At 45.3% G+C, this 27,928-nt stretch overlaps 2 protein-coding genes across 3 annotated transcripts in view; one reads left to right on the top strand and one right to left on the bottom strand.

The window, feature by feature from the left end:
* ARHGAP19 (Rho GTPase activating protein 19) overlaps window positions 1-27,928 on the bottom strand; it is an 81,932-nt gene that overhangs the window by 49,887 nt on the left and 4,117 nt on the right. The window contains exon 1 of one of the 2 annotated variants that reach the window (XM_036829197.1): window positions 7,549-7,613. The exons of the other annotated variant lie outside the window; for it this stretch is intronic. Within the exon in view, the coding sequence (XP_036685092.1) occupies window positions 7,549-7,604 (56 nt within the window). The 5' untranslated portion in view covers window positions 7,605-7,613. Of the gene's footprint in view, window positions 1-7,548; window positions 7,614-27,928 lie in introns of those variants that run through there. 2 annotated transcript variants of the gene reach the window in all.
* On the top strand, window positions 23,017-25,573 carry FRAT1 (FRAT regulator of WNT signaling pathway 1). The gene has a single exon (XM_036829199.1). The coding sequence runs from the start codon at window positions 23,183-23,185 to the stop codon at window positions 24,017-24,019; it is 837 nt and encodes a 278-aa protein (XP_036685094.1). The 5' UTR covers window positions 23,017-23,182; the 3' UTR covers window positions 24,020-25,573.

Below are 27,928 nucleotides of genomic sequence, written 5' to 3'. Positions count from 1 at the left end.
ACAAAGGCCCACAAGTCAAACCAGGACAAAAAGACTCAATTCCAAGATTCTTGCTAGATGCTAAGATTGCTAACCAGATGGAAGATTGAAGCTGTTGGTGGTCCATTTCTGCCACCTTTTGTGAAGAACCTGCCCTTTTATAAAGCAAATACAGAGATCAGATCTAAGAGAGCAAAAAGCAGATGCCTGGGACACTGAGATTTGAGATCTTCAATACAGATTAAGCTGTGCTTGATCTACGCCCTGGACTTTTGTTTCCTGAGCTAAGCAGTGTCTCTTTGTGCTTAAGCTAGTCTGTTTCTGTCACGTATGACTGAAAGAGCCCTAACACACAGAGATGTGTAAGAGTGTCTGCCCACAGTTCGAGCCCTCGTTCCCATGCTTCCACCTCCAGAGGACAGAGCGGGCTTCTTGAGTACTCTGCCTCCCTCCTCCTCCTCTGGAGCCTCGATTCTCCAAGATCAGTCTTGCAGGCTTCATCACCGCTGCCTCCAAAGCCTGGCCCTGCGGCCGTGGCTGGCAGCCTCTACTAGTAAGTCACCCTCTCTTCTTCATATTTTCCTTTCTAAATTTCTGTCTTTTCTCTTGCTCTTCTGCCTTCCACACCATTTTTCCAATGCTTCCTAGTTTTTCACAAGCCAGTCCTGGTTTTTCTTACAAATTGGAACTTCTTTTCAGCCAAATCACAGCACATAGCATGCAGCCTTTGGTTCTTCAAGTGGATTCATTTCAGCTATTTTCACTGTTCCACGTTACTCAAAGATTCTTAAAAAAAAAAAAAAAAAAAAAAAATCAGGGCTTCCCTGGTGGCGCAGTGGTTGAGAGTCTGCCTGCCAATGCAGGGGACACAGGTTCGAGCCCTGGTCTGGGAAGATCCCACATGCCGCGGAGCGGCTGGGCCCATGAGCCACAATTACTGAGCCTGCGCGTCTGGAGCCTGTGCTCCGCAACAAGAGAGGCCGCGATAGTGAGAGGCCTGCGCACCGTGATGAAGAGTGGCCCCTGCTTGCCACAACTAGAGAGGGCCCTCGGACAGAAACGAAGACCCAACACAGCCATTAATAAAATAAATAAATAAAATAAACACAGAATAATCATTTAAAAAAAAAATCATAAAACTTCCAAGCTTAATGCTGTTATGCCAAATTCAGAGCTAAATTCTGGATAAGAGGGTATTACTCCAACTGATAATTACAACTGAAAGCTACCCTGGTGCAAAAGATCCATGTGCAATACCCAATCCTAGAACTAGACCAAAAAAAAATTACTGTACGTTAGACCTTGGCAGAAATGTAGTAACTCTTTTAAAATTATATATATTTCCCATCATTACAAACACCAATTTCTAAAACCTCATATAACTACATGCCAGTAACTCCAAGTAAAAAGATATGAAAAGTTAAAGTAGCTTGCTCAAAGGCACATATGGCTTTAACTGAGGGAAAAGTATCAATAAACAACGTACCTGCTGGGATCTTTGCATATTTGAAATTGCAAAGACCAATAAGGTAATACTATATATCTTAGACATCAGCCTGCCTCAAAAAAATAAAATCAGATAAATTATATTTAACCTAATAACTATTGTTTAACAGTCTTGCTTCAGGCTCTTTATTCCAGAAAACTGTCATTCCATTTGGAATGCATATAGACCTTTACAAGCTTACACACAAATAAGTTTGTCCGAGCAAATTTAAGCACCAATCACCTTCTTGTCCTCTGACTTGTTTCTGTCCCTCCTCATTCATTCAGATCCTACACACCACCTCATACTTTTCTATAGAATAGACTTATGCAGTGTTGAATCAAAGGGAAGCTAGGAACTTGGAGATATGATTCTCCATGTGCCAGTTATCAATTTATTGCCTCTCACCCATCATTGCCTACTCTGCAAAAATGGAGCCGGAGACTTTTAAGTGTATTTCCTTTTCCAGCTGGCACAACGTTAAGCATTATGAATAAAGAACACTGCAGAGACAGTGTAGGAGGCAGGGCCTTTCCCTTTCCGGTTCCAGGCTGCTCGTCTAGGCAAGCTCCTGCAGCGTGCACAACTTCTCCACTGATAGACTCCAGTTTACAGAAGCCAGCAGCACCCACAAGCCAGATGCTTCCCCCCAAGACACCTCCCTATTAACAGCTTTCCGCAGTGTGCTCTGCCATTCTGTGAGCCACAGCCATGCCTTCTCCAACAAGGTGGGATCTCTGCCCTAGGGTACCTCTTCTTAGTACATTCTATCTCAGCCCTATGGATTACAGTGGATTCTTTTCTTTTTTCAGCTTTATCAAGCTATAATTGGCAGACAAACTTATAAGATATTTAAAGTGTACAACATGACGACTTGGTATACATAGCTGATTCTGATTTCTCCCATTTGTATATTGCTTAGAGATCTCTTTACTTCTTATTAGCCAATCCCTTGTTACTCCAATCCCCTGTTATAATCAATAATTCTTTATACTAAACTTTCTTTGTTCAAATTACTGTATAGTTTCTGTGTCCTAGTTGAACCCTGACTGATATAGCAGGTAAAAACTAGCAAAACATCAGCACAAAATAGATGGGCTCTGGCATTTCTAGAAACAACCCATTCTAAAAGATGGTTAATAAAATGTAATTAAAAGGGTTCACTCCAGGTAGCCAGAGGGTATCTTCAGGAAGAAAGTACTGATAAGTGCTGATTTAAAAAAAAAAAAAGGGGGGGGAACTTCCCTGGTGGCTCAGTGGTTAAGAATCCACCTGCCAATGCAGGGGACACGGGTAAGAGTACTAGTCCGGGAAAATCCCACATGCCATGGAGCAACGAAGCCTGTGTGCCACAACTACTGAGCCTGCACTCTAGAGCCCGTGAGCCACAACTACTGAAGCTCGTGCACCACAGCTACTGAGCCCACGTGCCACAACTACTGAAGCCTGCGCACCTAGAGCCCGTGCTCCACAAGAGAAGCCACCACAATGAGAAGCCCGCACACCACAATGAAGAGTAGCCCCCGCACGTCGCAACTAGAGAAAGCCCGTGCACAGCAACGAAGACCCAATGCAGCCAAAAATAAAATTAAAAATAAAAGAAGAAGAAGAAAGCAATAATCTAATCAATCAGCTGTAATGTATCTCTTTCAAGGATAAAATGGGAAAACCTGACATACATATCAGGTATATTCTTTTTTTTTTATTGAAGTATACTTGATTTACAATGTTTCAGGTATACAGCAAAGTGATTTAGCCATATATATACATATATATATATGTATATATACTCTTTTCCAGATTCTTTTCCATTATAGGTTATTAGAAGATATTGAACATAGTTCCCTGTGCTATACAGTAGGTCCTTGTTGGTTATCTATTTTATATATAGTAGTGTGTATCTGTTCATCCCAAACTCCTAATTTATCCCTCTCCCCCATCCTTGCCTTTCCCCTTTAGTAACCATAAGTTTGTTTTCTATGTCTATAAGTCTATTTCTGTTTTGTAAGTAAGTTCATTTATATTCTTCATGCAAATTACCTAAATTGCCTTTATCGATTGGCTTGTAAGCCTGAATAGAGTCAGTCCCCAAATCCATCTAACGGATAAAATAGTTTCTGGACTTGCAATAACAAAAAAGACTGCCACTCTCTGAGGACTTCCACACAACCATCCAGCAACCTCCCTCTTTTGCACTGTTTAATCTCACAAACTCTACAGCTAAAGGTTAGAGGCAAAGAAAGGTAGGCCACTGACCAGTTTATACAGATTAACTTTAAAATTCTATTTTCTTCTTCCCCCCTCCTTCTACCAAGACTGGCCTTGTCTATAAATATAATGGTCAAACTCTCTAAGCCAGATAACTGATAAAAATGTAAAATAAAAAGATTCAGATTCAAGAAAGACCCCTGAAGAATCTATTCCTCATTACCGTTCATAGAATTTGAGTACAAATAAAAAACTGGATTCAGGGAGTTCCCTGGTGGTCCAGTGGTTAGTTAGGACTTGGCACGCTCACGGCCGTGGCGCCAGGTTCAATCCCTGGTCAAGGAACTAAGATCCTGCAAGCCTCCTGGGTCAGCCAAAAAAAAAAACAAAAAAAAAACAAATTGGATTCGGACATTTAAACCATGTTTTCCGCTTGTACAAGTGAGAAAAGACAATTCTTCCTAAGATCAATAGATTCCATCTATCACTTTTCTCAAAGGACCACACAGCTGTCTTATAAGAGAAAGAACAATATAACAAAAAAGACTTCAGGAAATCTACAGTGTAGGTAAATCAGCAGGATACAGGACACTGTCCCCATCTTCAGGCACCTTCCTTATCCTCCAAAAACATTTCCAAAATGGGATGTAAGTATCCCGAAGTCTGTTCCAAAGCTCCCTAAGTTCCATGGGCAGGCTTGGGCTCCAAAACTTAGACGCTGCTGGCATATTAACTGTCTCCAGCTTTTCACAAGTGCTATCACTTAGGCGGCTTGCTCTGCCTCCCTCCACCCCTATATGTTCCCGTTTGCTTTTTCTGGTTCACAGTGGGTTTCTTTTTTTCCAGTGAACATTGAGGTTAGAAGCCTGTGACTCTTTATTATCAATTTCCCCTCTTCATCTAATAATAGTTAGTACTTTCTTTTTATGTCGTTTTTCAACTCAAAAAGTACTGAGCTGTATTTCCCTACTGCCAATTGTGTGGGGAGGTGGCTATATTTCTTTTCCTGCTTTAGCTTTTCCTTTTTCTCTCTTTGGCCCTTAAGAGTCTCTATTATTTTTATACCACTATGGGTAGAGTGGACACCTTCTATTTGTGGATTCTCCTTATTATTAGGTGCAGGCTTAAAATAATAATGAAGAAATAGAAATAGAAAGCTAGACAGTTCTGAACAGATGATCATATATTCTCCAACATGCAAATATGTGTTGATCTGTGCAAATCAGACAACTCTTTCCTCCTCTTTATGGAATACAAGGGGCCACACCACCAACAGAACATTAGAAAGGTTAATATCTGCAGAACATAAAATAATTTGCATGGCACTTATCGCCACAAGGTAATATTTTATATCTTAAAAATGACAAAAACTATTATTCATTCATTATTGACCACCTAGACAAAGCTAACTGTTGGGAATACGTAATAAAAATATACGTGTCCCGCCCTAAAAAGCTTTAGAAAACTCAACTTCTCTTTTACAATATGAACAGTTTCAGGTTCAGATAAGATTCTGGGAGTATCTACTGATCATGTAACTAATACTATAGCCCAAAATTTAAATTCAAACAGCAACATCCTTTAAAGAAATTCAAACAGTTCCCACTACAGAATGGTATTTTGTCTTCAGATTTTCATCACAATTCAAGATTTTAGAGCAGGCTGAGGGATGATCTAATCAAATTTATCAACCCCCTCTATGGTTTCTGGGCAAAAAAAACGATGAACCATTTATAGGCAGCTCCAAGAGGGAAAACCTCTTCCCTATAAAATAGTAAATAACACATTCAACCACTCCCATCTCTGCTAAGGAGGGACTCCAGTGCCCACTCACAAACCCAGCTTTCCAAGATTTGGAATCTCCTATTCAGTATAAACAGCACCAACAGACACAAAGCCAAAGCACCAGGGCAATGTAAATAAGCTCACTCTACTGAATTCTAATATACATTTACTCAATTAAGACAACTGAGGTCTCAAAGCTGGGGTAAGACCACCTGGAAATTCTTTCTAGGAGAAGCTAAATTTCAGTGTGCCTGCTTAGGAGAAAACACTCTAGAAATAAAGTAATGATTTCCTAAACTGCAGATCCCTCTGATCTGGTCTTTAGTTGTTCTACTAGGAGAAAGAAAACCTATTACGTTTGAAGTGGTTATTATCTACTAGGCTCAACGCTAAGAGCTTTAAAAGGATTGTCTGATTTAATTCTGACATTCTCTGGAATAGACATCATTATGTCCATTTACAGATGAAGAAACTGAAGCTGAGAGAAGTTTAAAAATTGGCCCAAGTATTTTATTCTTTTTGGTGCTACTGTAAATATGATTCTTTTCCTAATATCCTTTACAGATAGTTCATTCTATCTGTATAGAAACACAACTGATTTTTGTAGGTTGATTTTGTACCCTGCAACTTAAACTTGTTTATTTCTAACAGTTTTTTTGTTAGTGTCTTAAGGGTTTTCTATATATAAAATCATGTTGGGACTTCCCTGGTGGTCCAGTGGTTAAGAATCCGCTTTCCAATGCAGGGGACTCAGGTTCAATCCCTGGCTGGAGAACTAAGATCCCACATGCTGTGGGGCAACTAAGCCAGCGTGCAGCAACTACTGAGCCCGCGCGCCACACCTAGAGCGCCCGCATGCCGCAATAAAAACAAGAACAAAAGACAAGTGTTGGTGAGGATGGGGAGAAATTGCAACATTTGTATACTGTTGGTAGGAAAGCAAAATAGGGCAGTGGTATAGCAAATAGTATGGAGGTTCCTCAAAAAAATTAAAACTAGAACTACCATATGATCCAGCAATCTCACTTCTGTGTATTTATCCAAAATCGCTGAAATCAAGATCTCACAGAAAAAAAAAAAAAAAAAAGATCTCAAAGAATTATTAGCACTCTCACGTTCACTGAGGCATAATTAACAATAGCCAAGATGTGGAAACAACCTAAAAGTCCATGAACATACGAACAGACAAGCAAAATGTAGTATACACATAGAATGGAATATTACTCGCCTTTAGAAAAGAAAATTCTGCAATATGTGACAACATGGATGAACCTTGAGGACATTATGCTAACTGAAATAAGACAGTTGCAGAAAGACAACTGATTCCACTTATATGAGGTATTCACTTACATGAGGTATCTAAAATAATCAAATTCACGAACTAAATAGTGGAATGGGGGTTGCCAGCAGCTGGAAGAGGAGGAATGGGGAGTTACTAATTAACAGGCATAAAGTTCCAGTTAAGCAAAATGAACAAGCTCTTGAGATCTGCTGTACAACACTGTACCTATAGTCAACAGTATTTATTGTACTCTTAAAATTGTACCAACAGGGTAGATCTCATGTTAAGTGTTTTTACTACAATAAAATTTTTTTAATGTTTAACTGGCCCAAGGACTCAAACCCATTTCCAACTGACACTCAAATCTGTGCTCCGACTTAACCACATAAACTGCCTCGGAAGAGATTAAAAAGTACTGACAGCGTTCTCTTTCCGCGCTGTTAGACGTTAGGAAATTCGCTTAACAGCTCTGGGCTTGAGTTTCCTCACCATCAAGATGAGTCTCAGCGCAAAGGCAGGCAGCTCTGCCACCACCAACTGGTCTTTGCAGCCAGCGCCGCTGGTAGTCCCCCAACGGGCATCAGCAGGACCAAGCGGGGGCCCAGCTGGAGCCCAGCGCCGCGGCTGGAGCCCAGCGCCGCGGCCGGACCACCGCGCCTCAGCTCCCGCAGGCGCGAAGATGAGAAACGCCGCGGGAGAAAGAAACAAAGCCCGGCCCCGCTGGGTCACCGTGACCCGGGGGAAGGGCATCAGTACGACCAGCCCACGGCCTCGTTTCCAAGGCAGCTGGACCAAGAGCTCGTCTCACCTCCGGCTAGATTCGCCGGCTGGCACCTCCCCTTCACTCTGCGCCTCAGTCGCCATCTTAGTCAGTAAACTTCTTTCACCACCCCCAACCCCGACCCCGCCCCCCTGCCTCTGGATTGGCTAAGGTGTTTTCCCCTCTTTTACACGATTGGATGACTTGACCGGCCCTCCTCAACCTAAACAGCTTCATGATATTATAGGTCTATTCAAATAACTAACCGTCCTTGGTCGCCCCCAGTCTTCGCGGAAAAAAAGGAGGGGGGAAACCCAGCCCCGAGGCCTGCCGGGAGTTGTAGTTTCTCATTTTGATTAACCCTTCGGATTCCACCGACTTTTAGGTTCAGGTCAGAAATAACAAGCCAATGCTCAAATTTTGTCCTGATGTATAAAACTCAGAATTACAGATCTGTTGAACTTGAAAGTGACTTTAAGAGTCACTCTCTAAAATGCAAGATTCGTTTTCTGTCCTGATACAGATTGATATACCCAGAATTGTAGGTACAGAGTGGGAGCCAAGAAGTACTTATTAAATTTAGTTCACAGCCTGCTTTCTTTAGACAGCATACGGGGGGGTCACTTCTTCATTCCACCCGCTCCCTTCCAGCTTTCCAAAGAACCCACAGAGTTTGCCTCTCTGATCTGAATCATGGAGACAAAACCTGCATAATTTTGTCCCTGGTTGAGCTTTAATCCTCAGTGGGAGAAATAACCATAATTATGCTTGCCCTCCCTGCCTCACGGGCTTCTGGTGAGGATTAACTGAGGCAACAGATGCGAGAACATTGTAAACTTAAAGCATTAATTTTTTCTCTGTATTATTTTTCTTTGCTGGATTTTTCTAGGAATATTTTCCCTGTTGTTCCTTTTGACATCCTTTCACCTGAGGATCTCCCAGCACGCTCCTTCTCTTTCACTAAGCTCTAACCACATATATTTCAGTTTCTCAAAAGCCTTTGCTCTGTTGTTTTTCTGTCTGGCCTGCTTTATTACATTTCACATCTCAGTTTAAAAGTCACTGGTTCAGGGAATTCCCTGGCGGTCCTGTGGTTAGGACTCTGCACATCCACTGCCGGGGCCTGAGTTTGATCCTTGGTCGGGGATCTAAGATCCCGAGAGCCGTGTAGGGTGGCAAAAAATAATAATAATAAATCAAAAAATAAATAAAAGTCACTGGTTCAGATGCCTTCCATGCCCCCCCCCGAATAAACCAGTTCCCCTACTAAACTTTCACATAACACTTGTACTCTTCCTTCATAGTTCTTATCACAACTTATATAGTTTGTGTGACCATTTGTTTCACGGGAGGGTTCCCAACTAGACATCCTGCCACATGTGGGTGGAGGCTACATCTATTTTGCTCCCTGTGGCATGTGACACATAGTGGCCTTCAAAAAATATTTTTTCAGCAAATGAATAAGTAAATCCTCAGGCTCTATTATCCAAATCAAAAATTGAATCAAGTATTCTAATAGATTATTTCAATTGATGAATTTATAAGTTTGGTAAAAGTGTCTAAATAAAATTGCATTTAGTTTTATGCTTAACAAATTGTCCTTATTGTACAAATGCATGAAAAGAAATGCAAAATTCAACAAACACATATCAGTGAAATTTTTCACTGAACCCCAGACAGCCTTGGAAAATCCAGGTTGCATAACTGCTGTATATACAAAGCAGGGAACCCAAGGCTCAAATTCTGCCCTTTCCCTGAAGTGTGAACAGGTTTCCCTCCCCCCTGCCGGCCCCAGGACACCCAGGACATCAATTAATTGACTGACTGAATTAAACTGATGCTTTCACACAGAAGAAATGTTCAAAACTTTAAACTATTACCACTACAACTAGGAAGAACACCATATTTCTGGTTCATCTGTTCTGATGACATTTTTTACACAAAGTCCTTCATGTTTGGGGAACGACAGCACCGTGTTAAGAGCATGGGCTCTGGAGTTAGTGAGCCTAGGCTCAAATCTGGCTCCATCACTTCTAGCTGTGTGACCCCAGACAAGTTACTTAACTTTCTGATTCTATTTCCTTTTCTGTAAAGTGAGGACAATGATAATTCTCAGAGGGGTATTGTGAAGATTAAATGAGATAATCTCTGAGGAGCTGCTTCACAGCAGAGTGTCTGGCGCACACTAAGTCTAGATAAATGTTCAAGGTGAGACGATGAATATTAAGAATGCTAGGGGGGCTTCCCTGGTGGCGCAGTGGTTGAGAATCTGCCTGCCAATTCAGGGGACACGGGTTCGAGCCCTGGTCTGGGAAGATCCCACATGCCGCGGAGCAACTAGGCCCGTGAGCCACAACTACTGAGCCTGCACGTCTGGAGCCTGTGCCCCGCAACAAGAGAGGCCGCGACAGTGAAAGGCCCGCGCACTGCGATAGTGGCCCCCACTCGCCGCAACTAGAGAAAGCCCTCGCACAGAAACGAAGACCCAACACAGCCAAAAATAAATTAATTAATTTAAAAAAAAAAAAAGGGACAACTGATTTAAAAAAAAAAAAAAAAAGAAAGAAAGAATGCTAGGACTTCCCTGGTGGCGCATTGGTTAAGAATCCACCTGCCAATGCAGGAGACACGGGTTCGAGCCCTGGTCCGGGAAGATCCCACATGCCGCGGAGCAACTAAGCCCATGCGCCACAACTACTGAGCCTGCGCTCTAGAGCCCGTGCTCTGCAACAAGAGAAGCCACCCGCAGTGAGAAGCCCACACATCTCAACGAAGACCCAACACAGCCAAAAATAAAATAAATTAAACGTATGGACACCAAGGGGGGAAAACTGCGGTGGGGTGGGGATGGTGGTGTGCTGAATTGGGCAATTGGGATTGACATGTATACAGTGATGTGTATAAAATTGATGACTGATTTAAAAAAATAAAAAAAGAATACTAAACTCCACGGGAATTCCCCGGTGGTCCCGTGGTTAGGACTCCGAGCTTACACTTCAGGGGGCACGGGTTCGATCCCTGGTCAGGGAACTAAGATCCTGCATGCTCCGCGGCGAGGCCCAAAAAAACAAAAAAAAGAATGCCAAACTCCCTTCTCAGATAACACTTCTATCTCCATTGCTGTGTGATAAGGACCATACATTACTCTTGAGGTTACAGTTTAATCGGTTAGCCTGGAGAGGGGAGTGTCCCTCCTCAAAACCAGCTGTCCTGCTGTGACTTCTGATTACAAGCAAGTATCACTGCTGAGTGCTCTAAAAGTACCCCCCAGCCGACAAGCCTACACACCCTGTTTCTGCGAGGATGTCACGGCTCCCCCGAGATCATCTTCCTTACCCGGTCTAGTTATTGATTGTTAGAACGACGATAAGCACAGCTGTACAGCAGGCATTCTGGAAAGTTCAGAAAGTCCTCTTGATTCCAACAGCCTGGCTGAACAAAAGGTCACAGAAAAGTGGCCCCAGCCCTCAAGGAGTTTACAGTGGACTCAGGGAGACAAAATGGACACATGTAAGTCACATACAACAGAAGACAGTTTAGAATTATGAAAGACTAAATACCAAAGTAGAGAACAGACTCGCAAGAATTCAGAAGTGCGGAGAAGGGAAGAAGGCCAGGACTGTAAAGGATGGTTGAAGAGCAGAGGCATGGATGTGAGTCTGCCACAAATGTGACTGAAAATCCATCTACCTACCCCAACAGACCTGGAGCTTTGGGCAGATGTGGTATTCGAATCTTCTTTGTGTTTCCAGGCCCTGGCCTCAATGGGGGCGGGTGGGCAGGGTTGGGGGGGGGAGGAGGAGGGAAGCAAAAGAAGGAACAAGATGGAAGAGAAAGAAAAGAAGGATCTGCCCATGACCCCAGCCCCAGCATCATCCTCTCCCCTCCCCACCTCTAACCCCACCCTCCAACAATGCAAGTGACTTGGAGTCCCCAGATGCATCTGTTTTCCACTTTTGTTCTTGCTGTTCCCTCGGCTTGAATTAAAGCAGGACATTTTGATGCCCACACCAAAATATAAAAATATCATGTGTACAAAAAGCATTTCTGAGCCTTACATCAGTAATAAGCCTAGATAGGGATAGGGTGAGGGTGCTTATTGAACATTAAAAAAAGAAAAAAGTTTAAAAAATGTAATGATTTGTTCTCTTGTCAAAAAGGCCAACAGTCCCACCAAAATATCATGTACTCACCTGTAATATCCCTTTCTTTCTTTCCCTCTTTCCTTTGCCAGAAAACTTGTATTTGTTATGATAAAGTCTTTGGAATCATTATTTTAATGTCTTTTTCATCATCTGTTAATATTTAGCTCTTTTCTTTTTATATTGTTTAATTACACAAGTAATACATGAAGACATTTTCCTTTGAAAAAAAAAATTTTTAATAATACAGGTAAAATCTCCCTTGTTGACTTCCCCCCACATTCTAGCCCCTCCTCTAAGAAACCACTATTTTCTGTTTGTGTCTGTTCAGATCTTTTTCTATACAATACATTTATTCGACAAATATCTATTGAATGCTTACTATGTGCCAGGCACTGTTCTAGGCCTGGAGATACAGGCATAACAAAACGTCGCTCTCTCATGGTGTCTCATTCTAATGGTAACACACACAAACATAGAGAAATACATAATTTTAATTTTTAGATAAATGGTGAAATGCTGTGCATATTATCCTTATACATGCATCTTAGAGATTTTTCCAGGTCGATACAGGCATAACAAAACGTCGCTCTCTCATGGTGTCTCATTCTAATGGTAACACACACAAACATAGAGAAATACATAATTTTAATTTTTAGATAAATGGTGAAATGCTGTGCATATTATCCTTATACATGCATCTTAGAGATTTTTCCATGTCGATACACCTAAATCTGCCATTACTCTTCCTTTTTTCTTTTTTTGACCGCGCCGCCCGGCTTGTGGGATCCTACTGCCCTGACCAGGGAGAGTCCTAACCACTGGACCGCCAGGGAATTCCCTGCCCTTACTCTTCTGAACTACTGTGTAGTATTCCATATTATAGATGCTCCCTGGTTTATTTTAACCATCCCCTCCAGGTGTACATTTAGATGTATGTCAATCTGGATGGCAAGCACTGGAAACTGACTTTGGCTACCATAACAGAAACTGGATTTGTTGGAAGGATACTAGGTTGAAGAGCTGGCAGGAAGGAAGGGGGCTAGGGAGCTGGAGACCCAGCCAAGTTCAGTCCATTTAGTGCCACTTGAGTCTAAGCACAGTCACCCCTCTGCTGATTTCCCACCTGTTCGTGGGTCCCCACGTCACCCCCTGGAGAGGCAGAGTCATCAGGGAGAACATCTGATTGACTTGGCCTAGGTCGCTTGTCTCTACCCTTCTGCCTGGGGGAAGCTCTGTCTCCCAACAAAGCTCTCCCAGTGAGGAATTACCTACAAAAATGGGAAAAAATTAAAGGACAAATGTGTGCTACAAATCATTCCCAATTTTTTACTTCCTGGGGCACCTGATTATTCTGGGCTGGGGCAGAGCTTAACCCTTCAGTCTCCTTCAGACACACTAAAGACTAACATCTACATTATTCCACATGTTGAAAAAAGAAAACTGTCCAGCTCTGCTACAGAATCCTCTTCAAGATTGGCCACAGAGCCGGAGAGCTGGGGAGGGAACTCAGTGAGGTGAAGGAAAGAGGAAGCAGTTCTGTGCAGCTAAAAACGACCGAGTTCGGGGCTGGAACCTCAGAGTAAAAGTTCTGGGGGTCATTTTCCCCAGCCAGGACAACAAGCTGGGAAACAGCCAGGTCAGTGGCAAGAGGCTGGCAGAGAGGAGACTGGAAGCGTGCACAGCCCAGGGCATTTCTGATTGGGAGTCACCATCTGTCAGGCACTGGGCTCAGCGCTGGGGCTACAGAGTTGAATGAGCCATGAATCCTACCTTCCAAAAGCTCAGACTGTAGTTGGAGGGCAAGGGGGCCAGGCTGTCTGGGCCACAGCAGAGGCAAGGACCAAATTCTCTGAAAGCCTGAAGCTGCCTGGCCTGACGTGGGGCGGGGTCTGAGGGAGGCGGCAGTGGTCCTGAGTCTTGCAGGGTGAGTTGGAAGACTCGCAAACCGACCAAATCGTTTTGAATTGGAATCTCTCTGGTGCTCTAATCAAAAACCCCAAACCTCAGGTGAGGAGGCCCCATGTGCTGATGGTAAGTTTCAAAGCAGTAACATATATGTGATGTTCAGGAATGGGCCAGTACATTATGAACTCTCCGTGCTGGGTGTTATCTCCACTGTCATGTGAGCTGAAGCCTGGAGGAATCCTTTTTTCCTGCCACTATAGCCCATTCTTGTGGAGGCTGTTTTGGTATAGAGAGAAATTTTGCACATAAAGTTTCTATAGCAACTAAGAAGGGTAACCAGTACATTATGAACTCTCCATGCTGGGTGTTATCTCCACTGTCATGTGAGCTGAAGCCTGGAGGGATCCTTTTTTCCTGCCACTATAACCCATTCTTGTGGAGGCTGTTTTGGTATACAGAGAAATTTTGCACATAAAGTTTCTATAGCAACTAAGAAGGGTGAAGGTCAGCAAAGGCCTAATGGCTTCCCCACCTCTCTGTCCTGTAGACAGAAGCCTTCAGCGGCAGCTTCAAAGTGTCCCCCAATCAAAATCAGAAAGTAAAGGAAATTGTCCTTTAGCCCCCTTAGGTCTCTGCAGTCATCCTCAACCATAGGATCCATCTTCTTTCAAGGATGTAGGAAGAGAGGGCTGCCTTGCTCGTTCATTCACACTTCAGTGTGAATTAAACCCAAAGGTACCTCTTCTGGAACATGCAAATTTAAAGGACCACTTTAATTGTGAAATAAAAAGCTTGTCACCCAGTTAAAATAATTTACACAATCATGTGGATTAGGAAACCTGAAAACCTTCTTGGGAGGATTCAATAACCGTGTCTCAGATTACCGTTTTATATTTGCTGCATTTCTAGGTTTGTTTATATGATTGATTTGTTTTGGCTTCTCCCACTAGACTGTATGTTCTGTGGGTTAAGGAGTGTATTTGATTTTGCTCACTCAACTATTTATTCAATGAATAAAGGAACAAGTGAATCAAATAAATCAAAGAAGTAATAAGTGAAATAGTGAGGTCACTCAGGTCTTAAAACTACATCCCACCACTACTGGACGTAAGTTTTTGTTTCAATGCGCCCAGCATCACTTTAGGGGTCCTCTGCTCTCCTATCCTCTGTGCGTTTTGTGTGGCATCGATGCCATCTCTGGCTAAAGGAGTGGGGAAAATAACTCTGGCCAATCAGAGGACTCTGGATTTTACAGTCTAGGCCAGCCCAAGTAAATACGGAAAGGAAGTATGCAGTAAGAGCCCCGCTGGGGGAACTGAATGGGGTGGGAGGGCAGAGGGCAGGAGGAACCACTGCCTGTTGGAGGAGGTTTGTAGCTGGACTGAGTAAGATTTAGATGGGTAGAAAATTGGGGGGATGACATTCTCTGCAAAAAGAACAGGACTAAACATGGAGAGACAGGAACATATTAGATGCATTTGGAAGCCGGCAAGGGCCCAGTGTGACACGAGCAAAGGGCTTCTATGGGGTCAAGATAAGGTTGGATGAGTGGACCAGGGCCAGGCCTCTGAGTTCTGGATACCATGTTAAGAAGCTGAGGGTTTTACTCAGGAGGTAATGTGGACCTATTCGGAGTGGGGGTGGTGAGTAACCCGAGCAGGGCTGGGCATTAGGAAGTTGATCTGCCAGAAGAGTGGATTAAAGGGAAAGAAGCTAGGGCCCAGACACAAGTCGCATGAGCCCAGTCAAGGAAACATGAAGAGCATGGGCAACGGGACCAGAAATAAGGCATGACAACTGGCAGAGGCACTGGAGGAAAGAAACAGACCTTGGGGAACAAGAACCAGGCAGAGTTAAAAGACCAGATTGCAGAACCTGGGTAACAGCGCCTGGGTAGTGGTTTGAGAAGGTCAGGCTTTGGCATCAACCAAAACTGAGTTTGAATCCTAGTTCTGGCTCTGGTAGTTTGTGTGACCTTGCACAAATTTTCTTAACTCCAGGCCTCGGTTTTCTTATCCATGAAAAAGGATAATACTAAACTCAGAGGTTATTGAAAGATTAAAGAAAATAATATGTGTAAAGTGCTTTTCTGTATAGCTAGTGGATACAAAGTTTCTTTTGGGGGTGATGCTAATATTCTAAAATTAGATTATGGTGATGGTTGCATAACTCTGTTAAATATACTAAAAAACATTGAATTGTACATTTTAAATGTGTGAATTTTATGGTAAATTATATCTCAATAAAACTGTTAAAAACTTAATCAATATATGGTAGTTACTATTATTATCTGCTTCATTTCCTGATCTGAGTACTTCCCATAGGCCTTGCCTGACTGGCATTGCCCTCCAAACCACCTTTGCAGATTTTCTGATTATATTAGCATTGTCTTTTAAAAGTTCCTGGTTGACTTAAACAAGACAGAATGTTGGGCTTCCCTGGTGGCGCAGCGGCTGGGAATCCGCCTGCCAATGCAGGAGACACGGGTTTGAGCCCTGGTCCAGGAAGATCCCACATGCCGCAGAGCAACTAAGCAGCTGCGCCACAACTACTCAGCCTGCGCTCTAGAGCCCGTGAGCTACAGCTGCTGAGCTCACGTGCCACAACTACTGAAGCCCGTGTGCCTAGAGCCCGTGCTCCGCAACAAGAGACGCCACCGCAATGAGAAGCCCGTGCACCTCAACGAAGAGTAGCCACCACTCGCTGCAACTGGAGAAAGCTCGCGTGCAGCAACGAAGACCCAACGCAGCCAAAAATAAGTAAATTAAGTAAATAAATTTAAAAAAAAAGATAGAATGTTATTTGTTTCTCACATAGAAGAGATCTGGAGGCAGGAAGTCTAGGACTGTATTTGTGTCTTCAGACCTCGTTTGAGATTCCTTCAAATTCACTGCTCTTTCATAGTTCAATATGGCTGCTAGAGCTCTAACCATCACATCCACATTCCAGGAGATGAGATGAAAGAAAAAGAGAGGCACTTGGCCCCCTTCCTAATAGCGAGATTTTCCAAAAATACCATACACTTCCCACTTACACCCCGCTGGCCAGAACTTAATCACATGGCCCCATCTAGCTGTAGGAGAAGCCGGAAAATGTGGTCTATGGCTCTGGTGCTGCTACAACTTGGTGTTGAAGGGAAGGATAGTAACTGGGAGGCAAACTGCAGCTGCTGTTATAACTACTATTTAACGAAGGCAGAATATAGAAAATATATATGTAAATGCATAAAATATATTTGAAAAGAATATACAACAAGTGTTAGTATAGTTTGCCTCCAGGAAGGGAAACTGGGTGGCTGGGGACAGGAATGGGGGGAGGGCTTTCTTTCACTGTACTCATTTTGACCTTTAGAATTTTGAACCACGTGGCTGTATTATCTATTCAAATAAATAAAACTAAAGTCTTTTTAAAAAATTCTGAATTATACTACCTGACCGTGTGTCTCCTAATTTCCGATTCTGTTGACACCCAGCCATCCAGACAGACACAAAGCCTCTGCAGATCCGAGACTGCCTTCCTTTGACACTTATAGCCAATAACTCTGTAAGTTCGAGCATCTACTTTTCCATTCCCACTGCCATGGTTTGGCAAGGGCAGTACAGTCTTTTCTACAGTCCCAGAAATAAGAGCATTAACTGCATCAGCCTATGTAAGATCATCCTACAGTCCCTGTAGAGATGTATTCCTGACATGGCCATTTTTTTACCCATGATCAACATACAATGAGTGTGGGGGGGGGACTTCCCTGGTGGTGCAGTGGATGAGACTCCACGCTCCCAATGCATGGGGCCCAGGTTTGATCCCTGGTCAGGGAACTAGATCCCACAGGCATCCTGCAACTAAGAGTTTGCATGCCACAACTAAGGAGCCCTGGAGCCGCAACTAAGGAGCCCGTCTGCCGCAACTAAGACCCGGTGCAACCAAATAAATAAATAAATTTTTAAAAAAAAATACAATGAGGATGTAGTGGTCCCTTGTCTTTTCATCTCTTCATTCTTTTTTCCTGTTGTAATGGTAGATCTGGCTGGGCCTAGTATAACTCAAAATCCATCAGAGAGGCTCTCAGGCCTTCAGTTTTTCCATTGACTCTCTATAGCTTACACATTTTAAACAATTCCTTGAAACTGCTTGCACTAGGTTTCCCAGGGCTGCTGTAACAAATTACCACAAACCTGGTGACTTAAAACAACAGAAATTTATTTTCTCACAGCTTTGGAGGCCAGAAGTCTGATATAAATAAGGTGTCGGTTGTCAGGGTCGGTTGCTTCTTGGGGACTCGGCAGGAGAAGCTGCTCCATGCTCTCTCTTAGCTTCTGGTGATTGCTGGCAATCCTTGGTGTTTCTTGGCTTGTGGCAAACATCACTCCAATCTCTGCCTCTGTCCATACATGGCATCCTCCCTGTGTGTCTCTGTGTCCAAATTTCCCTCTTTTAAAAGGATACCAGCCACTGGATGAGGGCCCACCCTAATCCAGTTCAACCTCACATTACATTGATTACATCTTCAAAGGCCCTATTTCCAAATAAAGTCACATTTACAGATTCCTGGTGGACATGAATTTGGAAGGGACCCTATTCTACTCAGTACATTACTCCAGTCTCCACCTCTGGGGCTGCATCCCTCTAAACCTTCTTTCCAATCTTGAGTCCTTTCTACTTTTATAAATGGCAAAATACTCCACACTGTTGCACCAGTGTTAGCCCAATCCTTTAATCCATTTTAACTACTGAGTTACAGACCTGACTACTCCTAGCACCCTGTTTAACCAGTGGACAGTTATCTTCCCTGCCCTATAAGCAGTCTCTAAGATATTTTCAACTTCTGCCTTCCCAGTGTTTCCAGCTTTCTGTAGCTGCTACTCTACAGAGAGGTGTTTAATAACTCATTAGCACCTCTTTGCATCTCAGTGTGAATCCCCTAATCTCTTAAATTCTCTCAGTACAAATCCCTCCTCCCCATCCAGCCCAGCTCCTAGAGCCTCCCTGTCTGGGAGCTGGGAGGCAATGAAGGGAGGGGAAAAGGAGCAAGCCTGTGTCTGCTTTGCTGCTTCCAAGGCCCATCACTCAGGGATGCTGCTGGTCTCTAAAACAGTGGCAAGCCCCATTCCTGCCATACAGTTGGAAATCCTCCACATTGGGCAAGAATTTAGTCAACGCGCAGCAGACTGTCTACATCTTTTCAACCCTGGAGTGTGAATCCACAGGATTGCCCTGTCAGGCACTAGGTAACATGCCAGCAAGGTGTACAGTTCCTCCCTTCCTTCCCAACAGTCAGCCCGGAGCCAGCCCTCTGTGCCCTGGGCAGTTCTAAAAGCAGTCACAAAAGTAATCACCCCCTTTCTGTGGTTTATTTTTTTCTAACATTTTATTTATTTTTTTCTAAAATTTTTCAGTCAACAAAATTGAAGGAATTTAACAGTGAACTACCCTATTACCCAGCACCTAATTCTACCTAGATTCTACCATTAACATTTTTTTTAGCATTTAAAAAATTAAGCTATACTTCACATAACATAAAATTCACTTTAAAGTGAATTTCAAAGTGTACACTTTTGAAGTGTGTGCTTCGGTGGTTTTAAGTGTATTCACTATATTGTGCAAACATCACCACTAATTCCAGAACATTTTCATCACCCCAAAAGAAATCCCATGCCCATTATCAATTAGTCCTAATTCCCCTCTCTTCCCAACCCTGGCAACCACTAATCTACTTTCTATCTGTAGATAGAAAGATTTGTCTATTCCGAACATTTCATATAAATGGAATCATACAATAGGTGGCCTTTTGTGTCTAGTTTCTTTTGCTTAGCATAATGTCTTCAAGGTTCACTCATGCTGTAGCATATAACACTATTTAGTTCCTTTTTATGATGAATTATATTCCGTTGTATGAATAGATAACATTTTATCATCCATTCATTAGCTAATGAACATTTAGGTTCTTCTAGTTTGGAGCTATTATGAATAATGCTGCTGTGAACACTCGGGTACAAATTTTTGTGTGAAAATGTTTTCAAATCTCTCATGTACATACCTAGGAGTGGAATTACTGGGTTATACGGTGACATTAACATTCTACTCTACATGCTTTATCATATACCTACCTGTCCTAACCATCCTTCTATCTATATATCAATCCATCTCACATTTTTGTGCACTTGAGAATAAATTGCAAACATCAGTATACTTCACCCAGCATGTCTATTAACTAGAAATCAATATTTGTGTAGTTTTTACTTTTCATGTAAAATTTACATACAGTGAATTCTAAGTGTACGATTCAATGAGTTTTTAACACATGCATACACCTGGGAAACCCGGAATCAAGATATCAAGATATAGGACTTGCCTGGTGGTGCAGTGGTTAAGAATCCGCCTGCCAATGCAGGGGACACGGGTTCGAGCACTGGTCTGGGAAGAGCCCGTGCACCACAACTACTGAAGCCTGTTTGCCTAGAACCTTGCTCCACAAGGAAGACCCAATGCAGCCAAAGATAAATTAAATAAATTAAAAAAAATTTTTTTAAACAGTATGACATCATTCTATATCAATAAACACATATCACTGTAAGAGGAAGCATCCACTCAACAAAATAAAATCAATCCTTTTTTTTTTTTATAGTTGCGGAGAGCAGGGGTTACTCTTCGTTGCGGTGCGTGGACTTCTTATTGCGGTGGTTTCTCTTGTTGCAGTGCACGGCCTCTAGGCACATGGGCTTCAGTAACTGTGGTGTGTGGGCTCAGTAGTTGTGGCTCGCGGGCTCTAGAGCGCAGGCTCAGTAGTCACTGGCAGGCAGATTCTTAACCACTGTGCCACCAGGGAAGCCCTAAAATCAATTATTTAAAAAAACCAACAAAAACTGCCAGACCTTTTCCCAAAGTGGTTGTACCATTTTCACACACACAACTATGCATGCATGAGGCTTACAAATTTTGAATCAAAAAATAAAAACAAAAATTCTAAACTGCTGCTACTTATTTTCCCTTAAAAATTTTAACTAATTAGGTTCAGAATATTCTAGCTAATAAGTGCTGCTTTGACCACACTCTCAAATGAATGACTGTAAATGAGGGGATGTCTTAAATTTACACAAGGTTATATGTCAAATATATTTCAAATAAAGAAATAGAGAGGATGACCCATTCATAATAAAAAATGCTCAACAAACCAGAAAAAGAAGGGAACATCCCCAACCTGAGTAAGGCCATCTATGAAAACCCAGAGCCAAGGGCTTCTCTGGTGGTGCAGTGGTTAAGAATCCGCCTGCCAATGCAGGGGACACGGGTTCAAGTCCTGGTCCGTGAAGATCCCACATGCCGCGGAGCAACTAAGCCCATTTGCCACAACTACTGAGCCTGCGCTCTAGAGCCCATGAGCCACAACTACTGAGGCCGCGTGCCACAACTACTGAAGCCTGCGCACCTAGAGACTGTGCTCTGCAACAGGAGAAGCCACCGCAGTGAGAAGCCCCTGCACGGCCACGAAGAGTAGCCCCCCACTCGCGGCAACTAGAACAAAAAAGCCCGCGCAGCAAGGAAGACCAAACACAGCCAAAATTTAATTAATTAATTAATTAATTAATTAATTAAATTTTTAAAAAAAAGAGAGAGCCAATATCAAACTTAGTGGTGAAAGACTGAATGCTTTCCCCTAAGATCAGGAATAAGACAAGTATGTCTGCCCTCACCACTTCTCTTCATCGTTGTTCTAGGGGTTTCAGCCCGGGCAATTAGGCAGGAAAAATAACAGGCATCCAGATTAGAAAGGAAGAAGTAAAACTTCATCTCTGTCTGCAGATCATGTGATCTCATATACAGAAAATCTTAAGGAATCCACTAAATGAGGTGATGATTTTTATGGCACCCTGTGGAAGTCCCGATTCCCAAGATTTAAAAGTTCATTTGCTGGGGGCTTCCCTGGTGGTCCAGTGGTTAAGACTCCACACTCCCAATGCAGGGAGCCCAGGGTGCGATCCTTGGTCAGGGAACTAGATCCCGCCTGCCGCAACTAAAGACACAGTGCAGCCAAAAATAAATTAATTTTTAAAAAAAATTCATTTGCTTTCTTCAAACTGCCTCTTCCTCCTTTATTCTCACATTCTTCCCTCCACACTTGACAAAAATAAGCCCAACTCTTTTTTTAACAACTTCCCACCTCTTCCCTCCATCCCATTCCTCCCGAAACGTTTTCTCCTGTAATTATCATCTTGGAACTGCCCACCAAGACCCTTGTTTCTACTTATCTGGATCTCCAGGCTCCAGTCTCTTTCTAAATCATGCTACTCCCCTGCTCCATATTTTAAAATAGCTCTCTACCGCCTGTTTTCTGTGTTTGTGTGTGCATGCTTTGCAGCTAATTGTTAAAACAGCTTTATTGACATATAATTTACATGTCATAAAATTCACTCATTTTAATGATTTTTAGCAAACTCAATGGTGCAACCATTACCATAATCCAGTTTTAGAATATTTCCATCACCCTGATACTATCCCTTCCCTGTAAAGGTTGGTCCAACAAAAGTCTACCTACAAGTGTAAGGTTTGTAAGTTAGGCCTGAGGGTTTGGGATCTTGAATAAAGATTTTAAACCTCCAGGCAATGTGACGGTAAAGGATCGTTTTCTACCTCTTTCTGTTAAAAAATGAAGTCTTGGTTAATCATTAAGCCAACCATGATATCATGAAGGGTTACGGTGGCCGTATCTCCATTTCCATCCAAATAGCTGACCATTTTCTTCTCTTGCTACGCCCTCAGAAAGGATACTCCCCTACTGGGCTGAGGCATTCCTCTTAAAAGAACTTTCTAGCTCGCCGCCCCTCCCAAGACGAGCAACCTCCTCTCCAGTAATGACAGCCCCAGTCCAGGTCCCCACATACCCACACTCCTGATCAAAAAAACATGAAACAGTGGCCTTTCTTTGCCAATTCCCAAACCTCCGCCCCCATCGCACCACAAGGTCCCCTTCTTCCTTTTCATCTCTTTCAGCTTCGTTTGCCTAATCTCCAGACAGATCCCTAGCCTGACGCCTTCTCCTCCCAATCACTCGCCTCACTCGCTCTGCCATCACTTCCCAAATTGCCGGCATCCCGGACCTCAAAGGTGCAAACGCCAAAGCCAGATGAGTTGACGCGCCTAAGGGAGAGAAGTGTGTGGGTGTGTGGGTGTAAGTGTCCTTGCTTGTGTGTGGAAGAAACCAACAGAGGCCACGCCGGTGTCCATCTTCTGGAAATAGCGATCACGCCCGGCCGAGAGAGCGAGGATCGGCTCCCCAGTGCCCCCCGCAGACAGCATTCAGGGCTGTAGAGCTCAGAGGCGTCAAGGCTTCACCCGGGACCCCTGCCCAGAGGGCGCCCCGCCCCGCAACGGTACGGCGCAACCCCTCCCCGGCGCGGTGGTAGGGCCCGGCGGCAACGTCACCCATTGTTTACAAATCAACCCGAGCCGGTAGGATTCCGGCTCCCGCGGCTGCTGGCGCGCGGCGAGAGTGCCTGGCGGGCTCCGGCTTCCGCGTCCGCCCCGGCTCCGGCTTCGGCCTCAGCACCGCGCCCGGCTCCGCCGCGGCCCACCGAGCCCCGAGGGCAGCCGAGCCGCCGGCGACTCCCGCAGAGCTCCTTGTGCCCGCGCGGGGGGCCATGCCGTGCCGGAGGGAGGAGGAAGAGGAAGCCGGCGAGGAAGAGGAGGAGGAGGAGGAGGAGGACAGCTTCCTCCTGCTGGAACAGTCGGTGACTCTGGGCGGCTCGGGCGAGGTGGACCGGCTGGTGGCCCAGATCGGCGAGACGCTACAGCTGGACGCGGCGCAGGACCGCCCTGCCTCCCCGTGCGCGCCCCCGGGGCCGCCACTGCAGCCCCCGCGACCCCCGGCGGTGGTGCGGGCGGACAAGGCCCGAGCCCCGGCTCTGCCGTTGCTTCTGCCGCCTGCCTCGGCCGAGACTGGGGGTCCGGCGCCCCCGGGGGCCCTGCGCTGCGCCCTCGGGGACCGCGGCCGGGTGCGGGGCCGGGCTGCGCCCTACTTTGTGGCCGAGCTCGCCGCAGGCCCCAGCGCGCTGTCCCCATTGCCCTCTCAGCCCAGCCTTGATGGGCCTTCGGGAGCTGACAAGCGAGGCGCCCCGCAGCCGCTGTCGGGTCCTTGCCGGCGAGGATGGCTGCGGGACGCCGCCGCCTCCCGCCGCCTGCAGCAGCGACGCGGGCTACAGCCTCAAGCCCGCACCGGCGACGACGACCCGCACCGGCTTCTGCAGCAGCTCGTGATCTCGGGGAACCTCATCAAGGAGGCCGTGCGGAGGCTTCATTCGCGACGGCTGCAGTTACACGCAAAACTTCCCCGACGCCAGCTCCTGGGCCCTTTGTCGGCCCCAGTGCACGAGCCCCCTTTGCCCCGCAGCCCTCGCGCGGCCTGCAGCGACCCTGGCTCGTCTGGGAGGAGGGCGCAGCTCAGAACTGGCGACGGCGTTCTAGTCCCCGGCAGCTAACAAACACCCCGAGAGTGGCCACATCGCCAGCCTCTGCCTGGAGGGCAAGGGGTTGCCCCTGAGGGCTGCGTCTCTACTCAGACTGGTGAACTCGCGCTTTTGGAAGCGGGAAAATAACTAATGAAGACGAGGAATCGAAAAATCGCGAATGTTTTCGCTGGAACTGAGGTCGAGGGCCCCGATGTGGTTGAAAAACAAGACTTCCTTGGTCCTATTTACGGCAGATTACAGAGCGCCCCCCAAGCTCACAGTCAGCAGGACTCCTCATTGGCGTGACCAGTCCTGGTGGCCCAGCGTGCAGTTCCACGCAGCCTCTCCGGGCCCTCCAGCCTGACGACCATGTGGTCACAGTCTGCGCTTCTCAGGATCGCCGAACGCCCAAAGGACGAGGATGATCCCAGTTACTTGCTTTACCTTTCCAGGGCTGGTTCCTGATCCACTTTGGGGGAGAGGAACCTGTGTAGATCATTTCAGGGAGTACCTCAAACTGCCAGACTTGAAATTTTACGACACTTAAAAAAACCCATCTCGTGTATTTTGGGGTGCTGGTTCTTGATATAAAACACGCGGCACCGGGAAAGGACGTTTTGGGGAATTGAATAGACGTAACCTTTTCTCTGCCCCCGCTTTGCAACTGCCTGAAGTTCTCTGAGTGACGGGGGAAGGCGGTGCGCCTGTGATGCTGATGGGAGGTGGGGCCGAGAGGTGCTGGGGAAAGGGGAGGGCGAGGCGCGGAGTGAACCCTCGGTCCTCTCGAAAGTGTATTTTCACAGCCCGTCCGCCCCTTCTCGGGTTCAAGATCGCTGTTTTCTGGGAGCACATGAGATTGCGAGGCTCCAGCAGGGCACAGTCGCCAGGTTCCGGCTGTACTCGGAGTAGAGCGCGGGGTTTTGCAAGTGCTGGAGTCTCCTGAGGACACGCGCACCGCTGCCGCCGCGGGTGTGAGGAGGCGGCGACGTGCTGGGCGCCGCTGCCTCCCGCGGGCGGCCGCGCCCCGGGCTTTCACGGAAACTGCCCCGAGAAGTGGCCTCGAGTCCCTTCTCTTCCCCTCGGCTCTGCTGTCCTACTCTAGCGCGTGGCGCTGGCGCTCCTGGGGGCCCCGAGCTGGGGGCTGAGGAGACACCACGTGATGGGGCACTCCAGGGACACACAGCCTAGCACAGCAGCTTATAATGGGCTCTCCGGGGCCTTTTGCAATAACAGCTGCAATTCCCTGGATAGATGGAGTTGATTTCCTCCCTTTGCCCCTCCCCCAGCCATGCCAGCTCGCCTTTGTAAGTGAAGGAAACCGAGTAGAAAATGTGACCCTCCAAATGGAGAAGCTGCAGGCTTTGCCATTGTGAACCTGGTGAAGTGATTGTAACATAACGTTCTCTCAGTCTGAAGGATCTAAGACGGTATTGTTGGTGTTTTAGTTTTATAAGATTCAATGGCATGTTCATCATCCAGATGTGGCTATTGACATACCTACACTTCGCAGCGGAGTGTCTGGAATTGTGGCTATCCTGATTATAGGATGTTAACTTAACTGAAATATCTGTTTTTAATAAATGCGTTGGGTTTTTTGTTTGGTTTTATTTTATACTTGTCGTCGGTGGGAAAGATGCACAGAACACGTTTCTCTGATCTCCATAAACATGAAAACACTTGAAATCCTTGTCAGCCTGGCTTGTGGATGGTAATTAGAGCGCCTTTGTGTCTGAGCAGCTCACTAGTTAGACAGGGTCTGCGTGGCTGGGTGTGTATTGGTGCTGGCATGAAATTAAATGAGAGTGAGGTCAGGTTTTGGACCAATCCCATTCACTAAAGCCTTAGAGCCTTCTGGATTACTAGTCAGTGCTGGAGAAGCTCCTTCTGTATTAGCAAAGGACATCAGATCAGTCAGTCACTTCAGACTGGGAGGCTTATCACTTTTTTCTTTCTACTGTGGTCATTAAGTGGACTTGTTCCACAAGGTGGCCCTTTAGGCTGGGGCAGCTCTTGGTTAGGGACTGCTCAGGATGCAAACCTGCAGTGGGAAAGCCGACTGGGAGGGTATGAAAGGACTCCTCTCCTCTCTTTGCCCTTGGCACGTTCACTCCCATTCTCTCCCTAAGCAGTGACGGAGCAGCCCATCTCTGTCCCTCCTGTTCTCAGTTACTTTAGTCTGTTTCCTCCAGGAAGGAGCCATGCTGGCAACAGGATATCCAGGGTTCAAGTCCCCTTATTAAATGGGGACCTTGGACAAGTTGCTCAACCTCTGTTGAGCTTCGGTTTCCTCATCTGTACAACAGATGAGACATGAGATGATGAGAAAAAGGTTCCCTGTGACTGCCACATCCTGGAGATGAATAGTCCAGTCCCTACCCCTTCCTTCCCAGGACTGTCCCTTGGTAGCCAATCGACTGGGTCCTCGGTTTCTCATAAAACAAGGGCATGCTGTGATCCCACAAGTGCTTTCTGGATTGAGTGCTATATGATTTAGAGACCTGATTTTCTAACTCCCTTTTGGACTCAATGCCTGTTGTTTATACCTCCCCATTCTCTCTCTTCAAATACACACACAGACCCTGATGGTCTCTGAGAAGTACCTCCAGAACACACCAAGCCAGCCATTTCCCACAACCTGCCCAGGAAGGATTGTGGAAGACTCAGTCCAGTGCCACCCAGCAAAGGAATAGTGACTATGGAGGCTCTAACACAAACTGAGGAAGGGGGGCCTCTAACAATGCAATGGGCTACCACCTCTGGGCTCTGAGCAAACGGAAAGTGGTCAGGTGCTGACTTCCCCTGGCATTGGAGGAGCCCTGAAGTCCTCACTTCTTAGACGAGGTGGGATTTCCTGGAGGTCAAAGAGTTAGGAGCAATCCAGGGCCAAGTTGGCCATGATTCAATGCCACTGCCCCAAACGTGCTGGCTTCTTGTAATGATTGGTTAAGGCTAGACTCAACCATAGGGTTCACATAATACAACCCCCTCCTTCAAAAAGGAAGACTGGAGAAAACTAATGCCTACTATGAGGTGCTTTAACTGCACTATAACCCTGTAACCATCACAGGGTGTAAACCGTCCATCTTTAAAAATCCTGCAAGATCTTACTAGTCACCCCCAAGACATCTTTTGGAATAAGTCAGGGTTTACATTAATGATTTTTAAAAGTTATTAGACCATTTTTCCTTGGTGGTCCAGTGGCTAAGACTCTGTGCCCCCAGGAACTAGATCCCACATGCCGCAACTAAGAGTCCGCATGCCACAACTAAAGATCCCGTGTGCTGCAACTAAGACCTAGTGCAGCCAAATAAATAAATATTAAAAAAAAAAAGCTATTAGACCATTTTATAGGTGGAAAAATATTCCAGGAAGGGGGCAGTGCAGAGTGATCTACAAAGTCATTTACAAAGGCAGAGGCCTAACAGAACCTAGAACCCAGGTCTCTAGTCATCCAGCTCAGGACTCTTTCCAGTAGCCTGATACCATCACACATAGTCCAATATTGTTCACTGCAGAAGTCCACACATATACTACAATGTAAACGATACCCCTGCAGTTGTCCAACATGATGATCTTGCCATTGGAACCCTGGAAAACCATGCCCCAGATCCCTAGGCTGAGCTAGGGAAAGCCAGGTATGCGGTAACCATTTTCTCATGTTCAGCATCCTATGAAGACAGCTGGCCACAGAAAATGGCCTGGGTAAGATAAAAGACCAAAGCTATAAACTCAATGAAAAAAATACTAAATAAACTAAAACATGGAAATTGACAAATACGTGATTTGGAGAAAAGAATGCCACACCTCACAAAGAACTCCAGAGTCTGCCACCCCAAGATTTCATTCTAAATTAGGCATAAATGCTACAATATTTGAATTCTATTTTACCCTTTTTTGCTCTTTCCTTTTCCAGCTCAGAAGCAGAAATATGGAGTGCAC

The sequence above is a fragment of the Balaenoptera musculus genome, chromosome 16 (assembly GCF_009873245.2).
Source record: "Balaenoptera musculus isolate JJ_BM4_2016_0621 chromosome 16, mBalMus1.pri.v3, whole genome shotgun sequence".
Lineage (NCBI taxonomy): Eukaryota > Metazoa > Chordata > Mammalia > Artiodactyla > Balaenopteridae > Balaenoptera > Balaenoptera musculus.
Note: the sequence above shows the minus strand (reverse complement) of the source record. Positions and strands in the feature narration are given on the sequence as shown.

Bases quoted from the DNA above. Each gene is read 5' to 3' on its own strand.
- FRAT1 (XM_036829199.1), top strand. From the start codon at position 23,183: ATGCCGTGCCGGAGGGAGGAGGAAGAGGAAGCCGGCGAGGAAGAGGAG.